This window comes from Lytechinus variegatus, chromosome 17, assembly GCF_018143015.1.
Source record: "Lytechinus variegatus isolate NC3 chromosome 17, Lvar_3.0, whole genome shotgun sequence".
NCBI classification, from domain to species: domain Eukaryota; kingdom Metazoa; phylum Echinodermata; class Echinoidea; order Temnopleuroida; family Toxopneustidae; genus Lytechinus; species Lytechinus variegatus.
In genome coordinates, this window is record NC_054756.1 from 4,696,304 (window position 1) to 4,719,371 (window position 23,068).

Consider the following 23,068-nt stretch of genomic DNA (forward strand, 5'->3'; position numbering starts at 1 on the left):
GGCCCCTTGACAGGTAGGGCGTATCCCCAATACAGTTGTTGGCATCGCGCAACTACGCAAATATCGATGCGCTTAATTACAAAGAGAGACAGGGAGCTGTGAAGGATTTTAGAGAAGTAGAAAAAGAAGGAAAACAGAGAAAAAAGGAGGAATTTATATGTAGGGCCTAATTTTAGAATGAAAATAAAATAATGAAAATTGTCATGGATGATGAGTGAAACTAATACCACAATCTAATCTAAATAATATAATTATATGCTTGTTATTCAGTCGGCAGGGTATCAAGATATTTGGTTCTAAAATAGCAGTCATAAATTTTGTCATATCTTTTGCTTGTATAAAAGGATTACGCGCATTTGAAGCCATATTTTTGGTGCGCGCTAAAGAGAAGAGACAAAATTTATGACATCCACCAGAATACAGATTTTGTCATATCTCTGAGAAAAGATAAAATATGGAGAAAAGACAATGTTCAGAATACCGTCCCAGGTTCACAGATTCCCTCCGGAGAATAGTTGCATTAACGTCACTTGGGGCAGTCTAGTTCTCATCAGACTGTTTTTCAGGTGTGCATAACTGTTCACTACCTGGAGTTGAATTTTAAAAAATCAATCATACCCCCATATCGAAGCAGATCTTTATAGAACAATATATCTCACCTAGCTTTTTGAGTTCCAGTATAAGAGCATTATCAAATTCTGCACCCTGTCAGAGATAAAATGAAAAGAATAGGTAAATGATGGAAATGAATCTTCAATAAAAAAACACCCCCATATTTTACATTACAAAGCATTGCTGTTTATCATTTCCAAGACTCATTATTCTTTTTTTATTTCTATTTATTTGTGAAGGACATCTGATTTTTGCTCTAAGTCACTACATAACCATTCAAAGGGGATGCTATTCAGGGGGTGGGGGTCTAAATACTCTGTATTATTTTTTACTTACTATCCATATAAAAGCTAGAGAAATAATTATCCCGTCAATTTAAAGTGATTAGTGCTATTGGGAATGGTACATACAAATTTATACAGTAGACTCTGTATAACTCCACTCCTTGAGTGAAAAAGTTGTCTAATTCTAAGCACTTTCAGACCAGAATATGCAACTATGTGATATATTGATCTTTTTAGACAAATTTTTGCCAAGGTCAAACGTATTCCTGTGGTCCAAAGAGAGTGAGTTGGGCAGATTCCCCTATATTCTTATGGCTATTATCACTATAATCAATCTGTCTGAAACAGCGTTCTACTTCTAATACTTACTTCAACAAGAGTAACAAAGCAGTAGCAAGCCTCTCCTTTGGTTGGGTGTGGGTAAGCTACCGCGGCTGCTTCCGCTACTTTCGAATGCTCTATTATCGCAGATTCTATCTCAGCAGTACTTAATAAGTGTCCCGATACATTGAACATGTCATCTATACGACCGGTGATCCAGAAATATCCATCCTCATCTCGTTTGCAACCTGATGATGACAGAAGAATAACAAGTTATATTACATAGGTTATGTAGATTCGAATCAGTGATAGGTCAATACGCCATCACGTGACCATAGCTGCGAGGATCCCATTTGTTATATTCTAGGTTTTGACGTCACCTCAGGGAATATACTGCGTTATATTGTCAATTGCGGCGTTATATTCACTAAGGTGACGTCACTCGCTGCATACAAGTTGCGTAACAAGGTAATTTATTTGCTGTACATGCTAATGTTAACGCGTCGATTGCAACGTGCTTGATGTATTTTCAACAAAAAATCTATTATGACGTAGATGGATCAGAGCTGTAGCAAGAATTTTGGTAGGCAATATCTGTGTAATCCCACCCGTGGCAAGGAATGACTTTATACTTCAAATTCATGCATTTCATAATGCATGCATGGAAGTTGCACTCTTATTGTGACATCACACTGTCGTGTCAATCCAGAGAGATAAAGTTGACCACAGAGTTGACCATGCACCAATCACTGCGTTTTCTCTTTCAAAGTTATTTAAACCACATTTAAACCTATTACAGTTCGCATGGGATTGAATTTGTAAGAATACTAATTGATCCTTATTCTTCCCTATGCTTGAAATTCCTCATTTCATTATATTTCTCTAATTTTAAAATCATACTCACAATGCATGTTATACGCTTATAGAAAAAGTATAAAAGTTTGATAAAATCAAAGGCATCGCATGATAACGAACTTCGGTGGGACATGCACAGGGAAAAATTTTGCTTTACAAATTTGAAAAGCATTTTTGTCATAGGAGAAAGGCTCTCAACTAAGTAATGTACAGTCCTATGTAAAAATATGCTATACAAAAGACTTTATGCATAGCAGTCTTTAAAAAATGTGGAGCAAATTGCGATGCGATACTAGAAAAATTATTCCCTAATGCATGTCAATCACAAAATACATTTTAATGTTGAAATGTTACTATTTTTTTGTACTACAAATGAATTTCAAGAAAGATCATGTATTTGGGAATGAGTCTTACCATCGCCAGTCTTGTAGTAACCAGGGAACTGCCTGAAGTACGTCCTCTCATAGCGTTCATGATCACCATACACAGTACGCATAACGCCAGGCCAAGGTTGCTTGAATACCTAGAATAAAGGGAGTACCACAGGGAAACAATTATTGACCTTAATGTTTTAACCCACATGCATAATATCCATTATATAACATCCCATCCCAACCTATCTCTTACCTAGAAAGGAAAATATAAAGACAGAAATTTCACAGTAAGCTCATCATGACTGTTGGGAAGTATGATGGTACATGCAGTCACGATCACTACAGTCGCTATCTGAATCTGGCTATCTTTTAAATAAGGCGATGAGGAAATATTGTGCTTTAGTTCTGAGCATTGAAGAAGTGAGAGTGTATATCTTGTCCACTGAAATCTCAAGATTATTATACTGTTTATTTCCAAAATCTCAAATGATCTAACTACAGAGGAATATATATCTCTCTTATAAAACAAAATCGTCAATGACAATATTTAAAGGAAAAGTCCAGCCCAACAAAAAGTTGATTTTAATAAAAAAGAGAAAAATCCAATCAACATAACACTGAAAATTTCATCAAAATCGGATGTAAAATAAGAAAGTTATGACATGTTAAAGTTTCGTTTAATTTCACAAAACTGTTATATACACATTTAGGTCGGTATGCAAATGAGACTGATGATGTCATCTACTCACTATTTCTTTTGTATTTTATTATATGAAATATTCTTATTTTCTCCTCATTGTCAAGTGAAACAACGATTAATTCCACTCTGAACATGTAGAATTAGCATTGTTTAATACTATATGGTTCATTACATTTATCCTTATTGTCAAATCTGTAAAAAATGAAATATTGTATAATTCAAACAATAAAAAACCAAGAGGAATAGTGAGTGATGGACATCATCGACTGACTCATTTGCATGTCACTAAGTTATGCATAGCACTGTTCTGTGAAAAATAAGCAAAATTTTTAAATGCCATAACTTTTTTATTTTACATCCGATTTTGAGGAAATTTTCAGGGAAATGCTAGTTTGATATTTCTATATTTATTCAAATCCACACTTTTTCTGGGGTGGACTTGACCTTTAATATAAAATTTAATTTACTTACGAGGTATCCTTCACATACTCCTTCTAGCTCTTCACCCTGCTCATTCACTACAGCAGGGGCGATACCAAAGAATGGGAATGTCTGGTACCATGGAGACAATAAATAAAAAATTTGAACAATTTAAAACATGATTAGAGCAGACAAGTGCCATGTTTTCATTGAGATACTATCGCTTTAATACTAAATATTAAAAATCTGACCTGTATTCAACTGAAAGAGTGTGAATTGAAGCAGAATGTGTCACTTCATTGACTTGTTTTAATCACTACGATCTTGCAATCTCTAATACAGAAAAGAATACTCTTCTTACTGGGGAGCGTTTCATGAAAGGACTTGTCGGATGTTTTATCCGACAAGTTCTGTTTCATCCGACAGTTACCATAGTAACAGTACCTCTCAGCCAATCAGATTCAAGGAAAGTTGTCAGATCTGACAACTTGTTGGACAAAACTTGTTTGAAACGCTCCCCTGATGTCCACTTTCTCGCCTCTCCATTGCACTCCTCACCTCTTTCCCAGGACCTAACACATGGTGTACCATAAACCACATTTACCAACACTTGATTTAATTATCACTGGATCTAACTAGTCTAATGCCAAAATCGTCTTATTCACGTAAATTTATTTTTCAATTTATCAAATGAAAATTTGGTTCATTAACAGTTTATCTAAAAATATAGATTAAGTGGTGTCCAACCAAGGGGATACTGAGATAAAATATACCAGTGGCGGATCCAGGGGGGGGCACAACCGGCCCATACCCCCCTCCCCCTTTGAGAGGTACAATTAAAATTTGAAATGTAAAAATGCCATAAAACAGAGGTGTGCCCCCCCCCCTTTTTGGAAGTGAACATTTCCTCGGGGGCAAATGTGCTCCCCCCCCTTTCGAAAAATCCTGGATCCACCCCTGAAATATGAAACATACTGAAAATAAAGCAAAATGGTAAATGGGCTAAATGAAATAAAGACCAAAGGGTTGGTCAATAAACTGGTTGAAGAAAAACTAGACCATGTGAGAGACCAAACAGACAGTACACGTAGATAGAGTGGCTGTGGACCATAGGCATTTGACCAAAGAAATGTACTTACTGCTGAACCTGGTTTCATTGGGGTAGCTCCTGGGAGAGGGGTTAATGTGTGACCTCCCTAAAAATGCAAGTCAAAACAAGATAAATCATGGAATTAATGTAAAAGACAAACGCAAGAAATACAGAGCAATTTGATTGAGATCTTTACAAATGTTCCACTACGAAATATAAACATTGAATAATGGTCCTCATTTATTACCTCCATCATCGTCATAGACAAGATCAGAAAGATCACCGTTTTCACCAATATAGAGATGACTGTAGTTGTGATGATGACAATGATAATGACAGTGATAATGATGATGGAGATAAAGAAGGTGAGGATAATGATATTGATAATTATGATGATGACATTAAAATGATGATGGTGATAATGATGATGATGGTAATGATGACGATGATGATTGTGATGATGGTGACGATGATTATGATACTGATGATGGTGGTGACGATGGTGATGATACTGATGAAGATGATGAGGATGACAGTGATGTTGCTGCTGTTGATGACAATGAGTATGATCCACAGAACATGGATGGCAAAAAAAACCCTTCACAGGTGCTCATTCAAAATTTAGCTTTCAAATATTCAGTGGAAAAACTGAATTTTTAGCAAAGTTGTATAAGCATATTCTACCACCACCATCACAGGTACCACCATCAACAACACCATCATAAACATCATCACAGCCTTTACGCACCACCAACAATCACTATTATTATCACCACCACCATCAAAACCATTATTGCATCGAACATCACCACCAACACAACCATCAGTAATGAGCACTTTTAGAAATGCACGTCGACATAGTCAACTGGTACGAGATGACGTCATTTTTTAGCGTTCCATATGCCTCAGGTCCTCACACACGTCCACTATCAGAATCGAGAACCTCGCCACATCCATTTTGCGGTTCTCCTAAATCATAGTCGACGTGCACGTGAGTGACGTCATTTAACCGCTCAAGCTCAGCATGAAGTTCAAACTTTCCCTTTTAAAACACAGTTTTCAGTGACTTTTTCACAAAATTAATGTAAGTTGTACGATGCATTATGTTTATCATATTTGAAATTGCTTTCTGATCTCCAAAATTTATATCGATACATATCCTAACTCGCGTAAAAAGGAATCAAAGCAAGTGAAAGGGCAAGTGTGCACAAGTTGCACCTTCGCATCACCCGACCGGGTCGCCAGGCGATGGTACGCCCAGATCTTCCGGGTCGGGCAGCGTGTCATGACCCGCTGGTTATCGCGCTGTTTCAAGTGGACGTACGTACACGTACAAGTCGAGTGAAATCTAAAGTCATCCGATCTGTAGTGAACGAGGGCAGACGACGACGTTGACTCGAGCGATCAGAGGACTGCTACGACGTTCTCGTTCACTACTCCTAAAAGTCTCTAATATCACCACCATCACAGCAGCTACCACAACAACCATCAACACTACCACCATCCTTTCAATCAGCCATTTCCCTTCCTCACCGTTTCTGTCTGCCAGAATGTATCTGATATAGAGCACCTCCCGTCCCCTATGACGTTGTAATAGAAGAGCCAAGCCTCTGGATTAATGGGTTCGCCTACCGTTGCAAGGACACGTAGTGACTTACGACTGTACCTACACATGATCAAGAACCATTGGCAAAGATGCATCAGCATTGGGTGAATGGATGATAAAAGTTATTATATGACACCTTGATAGATCCTGGTCATTTGATTGTTTGTTTGATATCGATCATTCAGCCCATTATACAATGACGTCATCAACCATGCAATTTTGGATCCATTCATCATGCAATTTTGGATCCATACGATTTTGTCCATTGCACGCGCGCATGTTGTATGTATGCGACAATCAACAGACCGAGCATATTTTGCATCAAAATTCATAAATTTCATATGAAAAAGAATTTATTTTAGGTGTCATATAAACCAAATAATGAATGTTACTATCATTTTGTGCAATGGACAGAATACTTCATTCAGTGAAAGATGAAAGGAATGATCCATTCAACTCGGCTACACCTCGTTGAATGGATCATTTCATATTTCACCTCGTGAAGTATTCTGTCCATTGCACTCATAAACATTCATTATTGTATTCCATTATAACTTTGTCATCCAATGGTTACTACCATGATAACTATGCTCATAGTCAATCTAAATCGAGAACATCGCCATACCCTGGCAAAGTTACAACAGTAACTTTGATGCAAATGGGTCTGAAGTCACAATTACAGACATACCTGTCAATTCGGACAATCTTGAAATACATGTAGTAACGAGAATTAAATTATTCTGTTTCATAAAGAAAGTAAGCTCACACACTTTATACATCTAAATTCTGTGTTATTTTAGTAAATGCAATGTTTTTCCAAAATAAGGTACAGTACATTGGATTTTCACATTTTATTTAATTGATATACTAAACAGTGGCTTTGCAGGAAGTTATACTCTGAAGAAGTTGTCCAATAATTTTGGTTGAGAGAACTTGGGTTACACTTTTTAACAGGTGCCTCGCCATATTTCACAAGTGTTCGTATGAGCGTAGGTGCTGTGTATAGGACGGTCACGTTTTATTTATCTAGCATACTCTGCAGCAGCTTTTCAGCAAATTGTCTTCTGGAGGAGTTATCCTAAACTTCTACCCAATGGCAGTTTGTTTTTCATGGACAAGTCTTTATATTCTTATCTGAAAATTGAATGAGTGTTTGGGTTATACTTACTTTTTAACAGGTGCTTCGCCATATTTCATGAGAGTTCGTATGAGTGTAGGTGCTGTGTATAAGATTGTCACGTTGTATTTATCTACGATCTGCCAACACCGGGACTCATCCGGGTAAAGAGGTGCTCCTTCATACTACAATACAAGGTATTACAAAGATGATTGTGATGATGATAGCAATGACAGGGGTACACAGGTTTTATATGGTCAAAATTATTATCATTATTGGTATGGTGTCACCTGTGCGTCGGAGGCAAAAAGCGAAATGAATCACTATGACCCGCAGGTCTCTCCTCGCGATTTAAGTGATTAGGGGATGCAGGTGGACCACGACACCGGGATTCCCCCTACTCTTATATGAATAGTGCAGAGGGTTCTTTTTTTTTCTTTATTAAAAGAACAAGTGGAATGCCTCTGGCCGTCTCACCTGCATCACGCGGTTCAATATAGCAGCAGTGCTCACTTTGAATACTACTCTAACTCGCACAAGATGTTCAGTGATACATGGTTACTCTTATTTCCCTTTTTTATGAACTAGACCAATAAACTTACAGAGATATGATGGTTATTCAACAAAAAACCCCAACATGGCCAAAGTTCATTGACCTTACATGACCTTTGACCTTGATCATGTGACCTGAAACTCAAACAGGATGTTCAGTGATACTTGATTACTCTTATGTACAAGTTTCATGAATCAGATCCATAAACTTTCAAAGTTATGATGGTAATTCAACAGATTCGGCCAAAGTTCATTGACCTTTGACCTTGGTCATGTGACCTGAAACGCGCACAGGATGTTCAGTGATACTTGATTACTCTAATGTCCAAGTTTAATGAACTAGACCAATAAACTTTCAAAGTTATGATGGTAATTCAAATGACCTTTGACCTTAATCATGAGACCTGAAACTTGCACAAAATTTTCAGTGATGCTTGATTACTATTATGTCCAAGTTTCATGAATCAGATCCATAAACTTTCAAAGTTATGATGGGAATTCAACAGATATCCCCAATTCGGCCAAAGTTCATTGACCCTAAATGACCTTTGACCTTGGTCATGTGACGTGAAACTCAAGCAGGATGTTCAGTGATACTTGATCAACCTTATGTCCAAGTTTCATGAACTAGGTCCATATATTTTCTAAGTTATGATGACATTTCAAAAACTTAACCTCAGGTTAAGATTTCGATGATGATTCCTCCAACATGGTCTAAGTTCATTGACCCTAAATGACCTTTGACCTTGGTCATGTGACATGAAACTCTAATAGGATGTTCAGTAATACTTGATTAACCTTATGGCCAAGTTTTATCAACTAGGTCCATATACTTTCTAAGTTATGACATCATTTCAAAAACTTAACCTCAGGTTAAGATTTGATGTTGACGCCGCCGCCGCCGTCGGAAAAGCGGCGCCTATAGTCTCACTTTGCTTCGCAGGTGAGACAAAAACAGGTGCATACCTAGTTACCAAGAATGCATATAGCATTTCAATATATTTGAATACAGGATAAAAGAACACTGTTAATCAAATGCCTTGCTCACTGACATAGGTGCAGTGGCCTAGGATTGAAACCCAGACTTTTAAATGTCTACTAGTCAGGCACTTTAGACCAATCGGCCATGACACCTTCTCTGCAATGTGTTCTTGACGTGCAAAGGAGGTGACTCTCCTCTACCTGGGCCTCCATTTAATGTCCTATCCAAGGGATGGAGTGTTTTCCACTGTAACATAGTCTGCATCTATGGAACAGGGGAGGTACTTGTTTCCATACAACACAGGCTTCAGTCATCCACCTCGGGTGGTTTCAAACCCACCTTTTGTTTGACAGGCCAAGCCAACTCACCCCCTAAATATGGATCGAAAATAAGTCATCTGTATGAGTAGATCTCACAAGGGGTCACATAAACACACTTTTAATGTACCTAATGGCAAATTAGTTACAGCTTTTAAAGCAACAATAGCTAGTTCAAATGGTTCCCATTGAGAAAGAATATTGACATCCTACACACCATCACGCTGGTAGCTGCATTGGCCATGGGTCCGTAGCATACGTAGGAATGACCCGTTATCCAACCGATATCAGCAGTGCACCAATAGATGTCTTCCTTGTGGTGATCAAATGAATACTTGAAGGTTGTAGCAGCATAGAGTAGGTAGCCGATCTGGGTATGGACCACTCCTTTAGGGGTACCGGTGGAACCGCTGAAAGAAAGAATATATGGAGTTATTATGAGGATGATGTTTGTTGGTATGAACTTATCAACTTGATGTGGTGAGAATTGATGGTTGTGAAAGTGGATGATAATGAGGAGGATGACGATGTTGGTGGAGATGATAGTGATGATTATGTTGTTGACGATGATAACGACATTGTTGATGAAGATTAAGATAATGCTGATGATGAAGATTGAGTTAACAGTGATGATGATGATGATGACGATGAAGAAGACGACATTGACAGTGATGATGATGATGATGAGGATGATGATGACAATGATGACGATGATGAGGATGATGATGAAGAAGAAGACATTGACAGTGATGATGATGATGATGATGATGAAGAAGAATAAGACATTGACGGTGATGGAGATGATGAAGAAAATGATGTACAGCTCGAAATCGGGAACACTAAAGATCACCAACACGGATAGGGACATATGATACATTGTATTACTGCTTGGGAAAGACCCGTCATCCAGCATAACTGTCATGATTGTTTTGCTAGTTTTTCATCAATTTAGAATTCTCTTCCCAAACCACTTGGCATACATTTTTTCAACACAAGCAAACACTTGGAAGGTCATTTCATTGGATTCTGTTAGATCTCATTTTGCTATCGTTACAACAACTTAATTTACATTTGATGCAAGCTCACCTTGTGTATAACATGAACAGTGGTTCCTCTACCTCCAGCCAAACTGGTTCACATTTATCACTGGCTCCTTCCATCACATCATGCCACCATAAATCACGTCCTTCATGGTACTCAGTCTGTCGTATGAAACAAAGAAGGTTAAATATTAATAATAATATTCCGCATTTATATAACATTTAATACATCGAAACGACGTCTCTAAGCGATTTACAGATATATTATTACCCCGGTCATCGGATCCTTGCATGCCCGCTTACAATGTATGCACCTTCTCCACTCCCTGGGGAGCATTCCAACAAGAGTTCCAAGACTCAATTGCTAGGCATACTACATATAGGCTTTCACATCCTACTGGGTACCCATTTAACACCTGGGTCGAGAGTGGCAAAGTGTGGATTAACGCCTTGCCAAAGGACGCTAGGCCATGGTGGGATTCGAACACATGACCCTCTGATTACAAGGCGAGAGTCAGAACAGCTACACCACGGCGCTTCCACACATTAAATTAAAATAGCATTCTTTGGACAGAGTAATTTTCCTGTGCGGTATCACAGTATATTGCATGGTGTGTAAAAATGGTAAATATTTCACATAGGCTTATGTACAAAGTTTGCTGTGCAATATCATGCCCTATTGCATGATCAAATTAATAATGATCATTACACATAATTATATTAGCTGACTTTAAAGGATAATAGGAACATACAACTCATTGGGGCAAAGTTTGCATTCTTGTACGATTCATGTAATACTGGCCCTAAATCATGGAATAAGAAAGCCTGTTCCTCGGGTTGGGGGACCAATCGGTCAATGATTTGATACATAAAAGAAAACGGACAACGCTGTGAACACATCTAATACAGTAAAGTATGAAAACTAACCGTGAGTGAGTAGCATGGACGTTTAGCTACCGGTGATGACCTATCACCATTATTTGAAATATCAGCTGATCCTAGATGACGCACTACAAAGACTTTCTCTACGACAAAATCCCTGAAAAGGAAGTACAAATATTAGATGAATCTCAGACACTCTTATATACATGTACATCCAAATGCCATTTTGTAAAATTATTTATGACAACTTTATTCTCTATTGTACTGCTCTGTAAAAGAAACTTATTGGATTATCATTCTATCAAAGGAACATTACAATAACATTTTTTCCTCTTAATCTGAATTTCCAAGTACTTCCGAGATGATATCTATAATGATGTGCATGTAAACATTATTGTTTAGTACATATACCGGTCAGAAATGAGAAAAGATGATCATCAAAGTCCAATGGTTTTTATGGACAATGAGAAACTTTGTCAGGAATAATGTATGAGAAACAGAAAGTTAAATTTTCATAGAAAGATACATGATGATGATAATGATGTTTTATTTACAAAACAAAAACGATTCAAATTGCAAGCTATGTGCTAAAATGAGAAATATTTTTCAAAATAACTATAATTACATTTTATAGTGCCTTCTGGTTAAAGAGCATACTTACTGTTTCTTGCAGATTTTGACTGCATCATCTGATATCTGCTTCAGATTGACTAGTTTGGTTCCTCTGTATACACCATCTAACAATGATAATAATGATTATAATAATAATAATAATTATAACAATAATAACAATACTACTACTACTGATACTGCTACTACTGATACTACTACTACTACTACAACTACTACTGGGTCATTCCATGTCAAATCACCCCAAAAAAAAGAAAATTTTAACCCGACCATTTTTTATTTTGATAAAAATTGGTATACTGGTTTAGTGTGATCCTACAGTACCAAATTTCAAATTTTAGGTCAATCGGGTCAGGGGTTCGCGAGATATGGCCCGTCAAATTTTGAGATTTTCGGCAAAAATGGGTGTGGCCGCCTACATTTGAACGCTTGTATCTCATAAACCACTGGGCCAATCTTCACATAATGGGTATTGTTGGAAAGGGAATTGAATAAGGATTCTAAATCTGCAATCACTTTTAAGATTGGAACATGTTGAGGTGTTTTGACCTTTTGACCCAAGTTTTGACCTTGAAATTGACCTTGTGGATCACGTGACCTTGACATTATTTTTCATGAAATATAAGCCCCGACATGTTCTTTACAATATAAAAAAGTTTCAGAGACGCAATATTTTTTGTTAAGGAGCAATTAAGATTGAAAATATGCATACCACCAGATATTTATAGTGTACAGTATTAACGTGTACAATACACACTTGTACATCTTGAGCTCCTCACTTTTGATTTTGTGTACAAAGTCAATACAAAATGTGTTTTCAGCTAAAATTCATAAATGAGTGATTATTTTTGCTTCAATGGTCAACAGTCATTTAACTTGATGCTATTTATGACCAAAATAAAGTTGCCGACAAATTTTGTAAAATAAAAAAACAATAGAAATAAAAAGAACAAAAAACAAAGAAATACATAAGAAATTCAACTTAAACAATAAAATACATAAGAAATTGATTTTGGTACCGGAATTTTTTTCAAGTTCAATAGTTCGGAATGCTATAAGGAATATTTACATCAAAAATTACCATTCTACACTGTAGGATCTTTATTAAGTGAATTAGAGCAAAAAGTATAATTTCATGAATAAATTAGCATAATTAATTCATATAAAATAAAATATATGAATTTTTAGTGAATGCAAATGCATAGATTACGTAATTTTCTACCATCTTGTAAATTTTTGTTGCGATCCGTGGCCGAGATCTCAAGAGGGGGAGGGGGGGGGGGCATACCGGGACTGACAAGAATCAAATACCCCAGGACGAATACGGTTAAATTATTTATCTACATGTACTACATGTATGTGCTCACAGCAAATGGCCCAGAGTACCTTGGGATATATATCCAAGTAATGTTAATAGGCAAACAATCATGTTGACCATTCAGGCCTGTATCTTTCCAAGTACTGCTAACATTTAGGATGAATGGATGTAAAACAAAATAGGATGTGGCAAATGCATGTACAATGTAAGTTGACATGTACATGTATACAGTGCATATTGCATGTATTTTTATACACATTACATATGACATACATGTTTTAATATGGTTCATTATGAATTTCTGGTGGTATGCATATTTTCAATCTTAATTACTTCTTAACAAAAAATATTGCGTCTCTGAAATTTTAATATATTGTAAAGAACATGCTGGAGCTTACATTTCATGAAAAATGATTTCAAGGTCACGTGATCCACAAGGTCAATTTCAAGGTCAAAACTTGGGTCAAAAGGTCAAAGTATGTCAACATGTTCCAATCTTAAAAGTGATTGCAGATTTGGAATCCTTATTTAATTCCCTTTCCAACAATACCCATTTTGTGAAGATTGGCCCAGTGGTTTATGAGATACAAGCGTTCAAATGTAGGCGGCCACGCCCATTTTTGCCGAAAATCTCAAAATTCGACGGGCCGTATCTCGTGAACCCCTGACCCGATTGACCTAAAATTTGAAATTTGGTACTGTGGGATCACACTAAACAAGTATACCAATTTTTATCAAAATAAAAAATGGTCGGGTTAAACCCATTGGGTGATTTGACATGGAATGACCCTACTACTACTACTACTACTACTACTATTACTACTACTACTACTAATAATAATAATAATGACATCAATAATGATACAAAGTAAATTGACAAATGAAAAAATATTTCAGTTACTTACATGTAAAAAAAACCTGGGGAGCATTTCATGAAAGAGTTATTGGATGTTTTATCATACAAGTTCTGTTTTATCCGACAGCAACAATAGTAGCATTGCTTCTCAGCCAATCAAATTCAAGGAAAGTTGTCAGATCTGACAACTTGTCGGATGACGATTGTTGATGAAATGTTCCCCTGGACATCGAACCCAAATTTTGTCTCGTTTGTGGTTAATACATTTTGTAATAATCAAATTTACATTATCAGCAGACAATGATACAATGAACCGTCTCAAGTGCTTAGTAAATAATAGATATTTGAGCTTGTATAATAGGAATGATCTTCATTGCAATCAAGGTTACATATACTGACCCATATTCTAAACTTGGGTTTAATTTAAAACTCTGGGCTGTATTCTGAAAATTGTCTTTAGAGAAATGTTCTTGTATCTTTAGAGTTACAATTAAATCTGTATTCTGAAAATTCTTGTATCTTTTCTTGTAACTTTTGCTGGGCGCGTATGATGTCAGAGTTATAATGATGCGTAAGTAAAAAACGGCGCCTAAATATCTGTGCACAAGATAACATACCGAGATAAAAGGTATTCTGAAAATTCTCCGATCTTTGCATTTTGTTGACTTCCTTGCAAAAATACAAGAAAATTTACAAGAGGTAGGGTGCTATTGTAACTTAATGTTGCATGCAATATTTGACCATCAAAAATAATAATTTCTTGCTGCATCCCGCAAGAACATCATGTTTTACTGCATGAGACATTCCAAAGACATTACACAGACAGATTGCTAGACTTTTCAGCAATTAAAAATTGGTAATCAACGTGATGAATCTTTTCAAAGTAAATATTACTCTGAGATAGGCCATGTGTATTTTTAGCATACGGTAGCGCACATGCATAAGCGTCAGGGGCGCAAGGGAAATACACTTCATGTCAACAATGCGCTTTAATATAATAGTATTCAAAAGAGACAATTTTATTGGTTGGCCTAAGCATATACATGTAATAACTTTAATGAATGGTTGATGACAGAAAATTGGGCGTGTCAGAGATAAAATAGGGGACGTCCTTACAGAGATAAGACAATTTTCAGAATAACGATTTAAGACAATTTTAGCGAGCTGTTATCCTGCTGAGTTACAAGAAAAGTTAAGAAAATTTTCAGAATACTACCCCTGGTCTAAAGTTGTGATTTATCTGTAATGGAATTAAAGGGGAAGTTTACCCTGAACAAAAGTTTGTTGTAAAAAAAGCAGAAAAAAAATAATATTGGTGAAGGAAAATCCGTAAGAAAGTTATTTGCATTTTAAGTTTTGGATGTATAACATCAAAAACAGGCAGCTGCCCCATACGTTATGTAATATATATAGATTTTTAATGGTTTGCGATGTCTAATTTTAATTGTATTTTTCAGAACAAGTGTGAAATGATTTGTATTGATATGCTAAACGTACAGTAATAACTATTAAAATTTTTGAGAAAGTGACATTTCATTGATTTTTTTAAACCATAATATGTGTAGTAAAGCTGCTTGCATATGACGTCACAAATCAAATAATTAAAATTCTAAAAACTTTTCTATTCTTTGATGGATTTTTCTCAAACCTTCTGCAATTTTTTTAATTATTTTTTTCTGCTATTTTTGCAATCAACTTTTTGTCAGGGCGAACTTCCCCTTTAATAACCAATTGTGGCAGAAATCTCCAACAGAACAGTTTTGATATCAGTTTATCTGTTACTCAGATCATTTAGAACTTCTGGGATTAACAAATGAATAAGTTTACCTCACCATTATAGCATGATGTAGAGAACAGTGGACTTACAATTTTCACAAAATTTTGACTATTCTGACTTGCCATTATTTTAGCATGTTTCGATCATGGCCTATGTTAAACCACACATCAGAATACAGACCACTATGTCCACATGCGCTCATTTAGGACCACAAAAACCTGTTTAACTTTTTGATTTGGTTTTTTATTTGAAAGTACACCCGAGTTCTGTTGGTCCCTGACCACGGTCGATCTAGAATGATAAACCTGGATCGATACAGTTTGGAACTGATAGATATTATTGCATTAAATGGTGATGTGCCTTCTTCTCCTGCTCTAGCTCTCTGCCATGTTCTTTTTACATCAATTCATTCTTACCTTCTATCTTTCTTTCCCCTATTGCTTTCTACTTTTAGCTCTGGGTAAAGTTATTGTTCTCAATTTCATACACAATTTTCCATTATAGATTTATAACTGAATTTTCCATCTGTTTATGTTCAGGATTTCATCATAATATGGAAGGTTGACTAGTGAAGAAGAATAGTAGGAATGGAATAGCAATGGCAACAACGAAACACATGGGCCCTGTGTTACAAAGAGTCCCAATCAGCCAGCAACAACATCTAAAATGCAAAGTTGTTCAAAAGAATTTTCATATATGATGTGTATTCATACATTATCATTGTCTAGAAGATTCAGTTTGATTCTCTTTGTTTACAAGGGATATTGCGCAAATTTCTTGTAGAAAAAAATATAGTATGGTTGGATTTCCATAGAGTTGAGATTGATTGGATCAATTGTAACTCTTTGTAAGACGGGGCCCTGAACTTGAAAACTGACTGGAAAAACTCAACTGTACCTTCTTTGATTGAGTTTAATACTTAGAATTAAGACCTAAATTTACCATTGAGCCCAAATAGAAATCTTGTCTCACAACCAAGCTATAGGTCGGCTATGGTCTTCCTGGGGGTGAAAGGTCAAATTAGATCTAATTTATTTTTCAATCAGAACTACATTGACCTTTGATCCCCAAATATCAATATAGTATCAATTTCTCAAAAGGATTTTATAGTCTTACCTGCAGTGACAAGAACAGATGATTTAGCATCCAACATTCGACCAGCAAGAGAGTCCGATGAAAAACCTCCAAACTGTAAATTAAAAGATAAAGAGAATTTCAAGCACATCGTTCAATATCTCATTACCTCATACATGTATTGTCATCTTTTTCACTCTTTCATTACATGGGGATGAATCAAATTTTCTCAAGCCCTTTTAGGACAGCCGTGGTCAGATCTGAAGGGTTTTTGGAAAGTATTCCGCTCATCAATTCCATTTTATTAAACATCCTTGTTCAATGTTCTTGTTCTATTATGCTTCCTACTTCCTAGTACATGAACATACTGTATACATCAGCAGAGGTGATGCATGAGAGCGACGGGTGATATTGCCCTCTAGACAACCCAAGTCGGCGCTAAAATCCATCCAAAATTCATGCTGTGGGGCAACCATTCTTTCTAGAGTCACCCCAAGATCTTTCACAACCAATATTCATGTTTATTTATAAAATCATTATTCTAACTATGGCAGAATAACGATATTGGCCAATTACTGCATATTCTGCTTGTTACCTTTAAAAAGTAAAGAAATAGCCCCCTCCCCCTCCATTTCTATATCTCCCAATGTGGAAACAAAGATAGCCCCAGGAAAATTAAATCCTTTCCTACCCTGGTATTCATCATAACAATGTAGTTTTCTACATCCATATTTTGGTTGCTATGAATTCATGTACATGTATACATGCATATTTACCATTTCATAACGTTTTATTGCTAAAGTCATACATTTGTTTTTATCAGGACAGAAAATACACTGTAGATTAATCAATGGAATTGAACTGGATTAAAGCCAACAATGGCACAGGGGTATACATTTATAAAAAGAAAGTTGCCGATTTATCAATCAGTCTAATTTAAAGGATATTTAGAATATAGATCTACATGTACAATTATTACATCAAGGACACTAAAATGCAAAATGAAAATATTACTGCCATTCATATGCACACATAATCACCTTCATTCAAATGACTTACCACGATAGAATGCATTGCTCCAATACGAGCACAAGCCAACATGGCAACCACTAGCTCAAATATCATCGGCATGTAGATTGCTACACGATCTCCTTTCTTTACACCTGTGAAACAAGAACTTTTCGCATTAGAAAACAATATTACAAACAGAATGTAATAAGCATAAACATATACTGTGTGCTTTTTTACTCGACTTGAAAAAAAAAATACTTCACCCTTTCACACGGTAAAAAAAATCGTAATTTGAATGATTCTTCAAGTGAAAAATAAGGCTTATGACGAATATTTAGCATGTGTGTAACCAAATTACATGTAGAACATGATTAGAATCACGAACGCTAAATCAGTCAAGACTACAATAGCAATCATCGTTATAACATTGATGATTTAAGATTCATGTGTGATAAGGCCCACTATCACCTTCAATAAAGATGGAGTCATAACAAAGGGTCAATGAACTTTTGCTTTACCAATAATACCCTATGAATCCATTGAAAAAATTATCTCTCAGAGTGAAGAAAGAAAGGAATATTCTTCATTCTTTGACAGTTTCCAAATATTAAAATAATAATATAAAAAGAAAACACAGAAAATAGGGAGCATTTCATGAATTAAATATAAGATTTCAGCAACTTTTATGGAAAAATTTTGTTGTTGTAGTTGATTTTTGTACCCTTGCTGGTAAAAGCCTATATTTAGTTTTGGTAAATCCCCCAAAAGTGCATGTCACTAAATTCACTTTCATTACTACATCATAATGCATACATGTACGCCCAAAAAACATTTGTTGTGTGGAGCCTGGAGGATGAAACTAAAAATGTATTAGATAAATTTACCGATTCTACATCACAATCTAATTTGATCAGGTGTCCAAACAAAATATCTGTTTATTTCATAAAGACCCTCTCAATTATGGAATGGAATTGACAGGAAATTTCAGGATATGATTTCTTTGTGTAGTTTTTGATATCCAATCAATAAACATACCGGTATATAAAGGGGAGAAGTAAAACCAACTGAATGCACTTTCAGACGCAATGAAAGGTACATGTAGTTCTGTAGACATGAAAAAAAAATAAAATTGTCAGAGAATCAACTATCACAGCAAAAACTGTGGTTTTAACTGGTGTACATACATGTAGAGGACCACACCAGTTCTTTTACACTGGTGTTAAATTGGTGGTGTTAGTTTTACACCTACAGGTGTTATTACAACACCTTTGGTTTTTACATTTGCACTCTTTGGTGTTATATTCAATCTCTAGGGTGTAATTTTAACACCTCAGGGTGTGGTCCTCTATTTACACCAGTTGGTGTCAGTTTTAACACCACAAGAGATTTAATGGCCACTAGACTTTGGCAGGAATGGTATGTTGGACAGTACTTGAGTATTATTCACAGTGAGCCTTTACTGAAGCTTTAGACAGGTAGCTCACCATGTTGTTTGAGGACATTGGCAAACTTGCAGACATCTTTAAGGAGTTGACCATAGGTGATCTTTGAACTGTCATCGGGATCATTGCCTTCCCTGATAAACATAAAATATTCACAAAATAATATTTAATTCAACTTTCCGGTGTTGTTATGATAATTATTATCCAAATACCAGCAGAGTTACATGATCACTCATCTTGAACTTACATTGTTATCATCACCATCATCATCATAATAGTTGATGATGGTACATTAATGATGTAATGATGATGGTGATGTTCATGATGACAACACTGATTACGATTAATGGTAATATGATAAGATTGTGATGATGATGGTGTTAAATGATTGTGATGGAGATGATCAATGGTGATAATGATGATTATGATGATGTTAATGACAATTTCAGATGGATGTATTATGATGTAGATGAACAAAGGTAATGATCATGATGATTAGGATGATAACATGGCCATAAACAGCCATGGGGGGCGGGGCAGTCTCCCCCCCCCACCATAAATTTTGAAAACCTACATTTCTAATGAAAATTTTCACACATTCACTAAAACTGCACAAAATCCTTTAAGTTCACTTTAGCGTCCCCATGACCAGCTCCGTCGCTTTGCTCCCTCACTTTCAAGTCTTCAAAATTTTTTGAGTGTACGGCCATGGATGATGGTGATTTGGATGATGATGATGGTGGTAAGGATGATGGTGATGATGGTGATGATGATGATGATGGTGGTGATGATGATGATGGTGGTGGTGGTGGTGATGAAGATGATGATAATGATGATGATGATGGTGGTGATGATGATGATGATGATGGAGATGATGATGATGGTGATGATGGGGATGATGATGATGGGGATGATGATGGTGGTGGTGGTGATGATGATGTTGATCCTGTAAATCCAGCAATTCACATTCACAGGGACAAGTCCAAATTCACATTTCAGATCTTAATCTACATGTAAGTACTGCAAATTTCTCTACTCTTCCTATTCTGGTATTGACAAACAATATAAAATCATACATTGTCAACTTCCAAATGGAGAATGATAACTTGTTAACTATAAATATAAAACAAATCATCTCAGTCAATATTTGATAACTATATATACATGTACATCTCTTTTGAAGTGCAAGAGACTATCATTCACACAACGTGCTGAATACGGCATAATGACATTTTCAGTATCACAATACAAATACTGATGACTGATTATGAAAAGATTAAAAGAATGTCCTAAATTATCTGATGTCAGCACTTAGTGCTGTTCATTAGCATATATTTGTACAATGCCTACAGTTACTATATTATATGCATGGACCATACTACAGAGCTCCACGTTGTATGCAAGCAAAAAGGAGCTAATATTTAGTAGCTATAAAGTTAAAGAGAAATACCAGTAGTTGCAGTAAACACTGATTTCATGAGAAAGTCTGTAAAACCAGGCTTAATTGTCAGTATTATCATCGAGAATCTAGATCTGGTAAAGTTACATTAACTCATCTTTGTGAAAACTTGAAATCAACGCTGAAAAATGTTCACACTGAAGATCACCAACACAAATAGGCACACGTGGGACAGCGTATTATTATTGCTGGAATAAAGACCCGACGGAAGTGACCGAATCCGCGCTTATTTTGCTTATTTCTCAGCAATTACACAGTTTCTTCCAGAATCCTTTGGCACATATTTTTTATTCATACAAACAGACACTTGGGTGGTCATTACATTCGATTCTGTAAAAAGTCATTTTGAGATCGTTACCAATACTGGAATTTATCTTTAAACATTTGTACCACGGGGCTACATACATGTATGTGTCATCCAAAATGTACACCACCTTCGCATAATTACATGAATTGTGTATGTTATTGGAACGGTAAACATTCCAAGTTGACATATTTAATCCAAGTCCTACATGTAGTAGTAGTAGTAGTATTAATTTCCGTATTAAAAGCACAATTATATACAATAAAATACGGTGGATAGCCCACATTCAGCGTGACTGGCACAGTGACGCTGGTCTTCCATGTACATGTAGAGTTACCTGTTTTGAAATAGGCCTATATATGTCTAATTTTTTTTTTGGGGGGGGGTTATAGTAAATTTTGACTTGAAAACTACAAATGCATACAAGCATGTATGAGAATTTAACTTGCACACTTCCTGTGGAGTAATTTCAGGCATTTTTTTCCAATCCTATGAAACTACTGTAGGGTAAAGGATATACCGGGGGAGGGGCACTCACATTGATGAGTGGATACCATCCGCGACCAAAAAAACACGTAAAAAGGATGTATTTTTCAAGTAGGTAACGAGATAAGGGTGTGAAAAACACAAAAATAAAGGTACCTATTTTGCTAGGAAAGCTACGTGTTTAGGTCAAATTTTCGGGGATGATAAAAGAAAATAAAAATGTTTTATATAGGATGTCCTTTTTGCCCCAACACTACGTGATTAGAGTCCGATTTGCGCAATGACGAGGTGTTGAAGGTGGGACCATACTAAACCAAATGGTGTCTAAAACCGAAGACCGACGGACCAGCCGTGAAATAACAATAAAACATTGCTGTACTTGTTTAGGGGTTCATTTCAGGGAATACTTGCCAAGAGTATCGTTTTGTTTCCAATACTTGTTAAGGGATTCATTTTCAGAATATGGAAAACATGTGTCTAGAGTGCTTTTCGAGACCCCATGGTCGCACATGGTATCCACTCGTCAATGGAAGTGACCCCCCCCCCCCCCCCCGAGGATATATTGTCCTGATTTTTTTTAAATACAAATTTCTCAAGCTTTTTTTTTACATAGTACAAAACAAATAAAAGCAATATTCTTATTCATGAAATGGTGCCAAATTTTGGTCAATTCAATCTTGTATGATACATGTACATGAATCTGTGTTTAGTATCCCACCTGAGAAAAGAGTGTATGAATAAGGCTGGAGACAGAGAAAAAGGAAAGGTGCTATATAAAGAAAAAAAACGTCTGGGATGGGTGGCTGAGGGGGGGGGGGTGGTCTGCAGAAAATTTTGCAATTTCAGACTGATATTTATATAATGCATTTTATAATAACATTCTGAGTCCTAATAATTAGTTACTCCTGGATTAACTGGATTTTTTTGGGGGGGAGACTTATTCTTGAATTTCTGAAAATCGTCCACTATCCCCATCACAGACATTAGTTCTGGAAAGTGAGCAGCATTCAGATGGTCAAATTAAAAAAAAATACATCAGCTGATTTTCACACGTGTTTCAACATTCTCTTCTCTTCAAATTTATAAAGAAACATGATTAACTTCCCCTTTAAATGTCATCAATATCAAGACCTTTGTTTAAAGGTCAAGTCCACCCCAGAAAATTGTTGATTTGAATTGATAGAGAAAAATGAAACAAACATACGCTGCAAAATTAATCGAAATCCGATGTAAAATAAGACAGTTATGACCTCTTTAAGTTTCGCTTATTTTTCAAAAAACAGTTCAATGTGCAACTCAGCGATATGCAAATGAGAGAGTCAATGATGTCCATCACTCACTATTTCTTTTGTTTTTTATTGTTTGAATAACACAACATTTCAATTTTTACAGATTTGACAATAAGAACCAACTTACATGTAACTTAACCACAAACTGTTAAAATAATGGTAATTGCACATGTTCAGGGAAAAATAAAACTTTGTTTCACTTGACAAGTACATGTATGTAGGAGAAGATCATATTTCATGTAATAAAATACACTAGATTTTAATTCGTCA

At 35.9% G+C, this 23,068-nt stretch overlaps 1 protein-coding gene across 1 annotated transcript in view; it reads right to left on the reverse strand.

The window, feature by feature from the left end:
* LOC121430860 (acetyl-coenzyme A synthetase, cytoplasmic-like) overlaps positions 1–23,068 on the reverse strand; it is a 34,390-nt gene that overhangs the window by 3,142 nt on the left and 8,180 nt on the right. Inside the window, exons 2-15 of the mRNA XM_041628284.1 lie at positions 19,303–19,394; positions 17,867–17,970; positions 16,850–16,922; positions 11,814–11,889; positions 11,198–11,309; positions 10,317–10,432; positions 9,448–9,640; positions 7,431–7,564; positions 6,190–6,322; positions 4,706–4,762; positions 3,618–3,698; positions 2,487–2,595; positions 1,266–1,465; positions 660–705 (exon numbers count right to left, since the gene is read on the reverse strand). Coding sequence (XP_041484218.1) covers positions 660–705; positions 1,266–1,465; positions 2,487–2,595; positions 3,618–3,698; positions 4,706–4,762; positions 6,190–6,322; positions 7,431–7,564; positions 9,448–9,640; positions 10,317–10,432; positions 11,198–11,309; positions 11,814–11,889; positions 16,850–16,922; positions 17,867–17,970; positions 19,303–19,394 — 1,526 coding nt within the window. The remainder of the gene's footprint in view (positions 1–659; positions 706–1,265; positions 1,466–2,486; positions 2,596–3,617; positions 3,699–4,705; positions 4,763–6,189; positions 6,323–7,430; positions 7,565–9,447; positions 9,641–10,316; positions 10,433–11,197; positions 11,310–11,813; positions 11,890–16,849; positions 16,923–17,866; positions 17,971–19,302; positions 19,395–23,068) is intronic.